At 36.4% G+C, this 1,365-nt stretch overlaps 1 protein-coding gene across 1 annotated transcript; it reads left to right on the top strand.

Annotated features, from left to right (window-relative positions):
• Nucleotides 1–3: 3 nt before the first annotated feature.
• Nucleotides 4–1,362, top strand: LOC107574957 (chymotrypsin-like protease CTRL-1; the record flags this gene model as incomplete). The annotated part of the gene is made up of 5 exons (XM_016261372.1): nucleotides 4–36; nucleotides 124–203; nucleotides 314–395; nucleotides 1,032–1,212; nucleotides 1,305–1,362. Coding segments are annotated over 5 exons (434 nt in total), but the record flags the coding sequence as incomplete, so codon positions are not given.
• Nucleotides 1,363–1,365: the final 3 nt, after the last annotated feature.

The following is a 1,365-nucleotide window of genomic DNA, read 5'->3' as shown; positions in this document are numbered from 1 at the left end:
ATCTCTGGTTCTTGGCCCTGGCAGGTCTCTCTTCAGGTAACTCATCTGTTTTTCAAACACACATTTGTCTGCTTTGCTTAAAGAGTAAATTTCACGTTTTCAATGCTTTTACCTTTGAAACAGCTGCCTAGTGGTTTCCACTTCTGTGGAGGATCTCTGATCAACCAGAACTGGGTTCTCACTGCTGCCCACTGCGCTGTCGTGTAAGAGTCTTCAATCTGACAAACATCACATTCAGTAGTGGTTCATAGATGCTCTTTCAGCTTTCTGTCTGTCTTTTAACCATTGATTTTATCTTTATCTCTCATTTCAGGGTCGGCTATCACCGTGTCATTCTTGGAGAACATGATCGTGGCTCCAGTGTTGAACCCATCCAGGTCAAATTAGTTTCCAAGGTAACAATGTTTATAGATCTCAGTGGATCAGAGATTAAATCAAAAATCAAAATTAGTGATCAACCAATGCTTTATGACTCATAATATACTGATTATTTATGTTATTTTAAAAGCAAAAAGTTATTTACATAATAACACCCAAATTATCCTTTAACTTTACCTAAATGTATTATTAATAATAATAATAATAATAATAAAAATAATTTCTTGTCATTTTTGAAAATAAGTATTTCAAATAAGTATTTTCATAATTGTTTTTTACTTTGAGTAATTGTAACATATTTCTCCAAATGAATGGCTGATGTATTGAAGGTTATCCAGTTGTGTGTTTTATTGGCTGACGTAATATTAAAGCACTTAAAAAAATAAGTTAAAAAGTGTGAAGTAAACAAAAAAAATCATACTGATTGTCATTCTCCAAATTGATGTATTGAGGTCATCTATATGATAGTGTACTCCTAAAAGTTGCCAAAATCACCTATTAGCATGCATTTAAAATTCTCAGCACATAGAGGTATTATAAAAAAGGGGAAATAATAGAAGTGTTAAAACAACAGAAAGAAAGTAAGCTTATATCTCAGTTCACCATTTATAAAGGCAGCTTTCAGCATCGATCCCTCTTTTCTGTATGTGCAGGTCATCACCCATCCGCTCTACAGCAGCACGACTATCAACAATGACATTGCTCTGCTGAGACTGTCGTCTCCAGTCAGACTGACTCCCCGTATCTCTCCTGTATGTCTGGCTCCATCAACCATCAACATTCTGCCTGGAACCCGCTGCTTCACCACTGGCTGGGGTAGAACTGCCACCACGTGTAAGTCATCTGTAAAACAAAAACATACTGAGAGAATTATAACACATCTGTTTACTGTGCAATGCAATGTGTCATGTTATCTTCTTTTTTAGCGAGCCCTCTGATCCTACAGCAAACAGGTGTACCCATCATAAGTCCTGCTGTGTGCAGGCA

This window comes from Sinocyclocheilus grahami, unplaced genomic scaffold (genome assembly GCF_001515645.1).
Source record: "Sinocyclocheilus grahami isolate Dianchi unplaced genomic scaffold, SAMN03320097.WGS_v1.1 scaffold2411.1, whole genome shotgun sequence".
Classification (NCBI taxonomy): domain Eukaryota; kingdom Metazoa; phylum Chordata; class Actinopteri; order Cypriniformes; family Cyprinidae; genus Sinocyclocheilus; species Sinocyclocheilus grahami.
The sequence above is the reverse complement of the archived record's forward strand: the minus strand, read 5'-3'. Positions and strand labels throughout refer to the sequence as shown.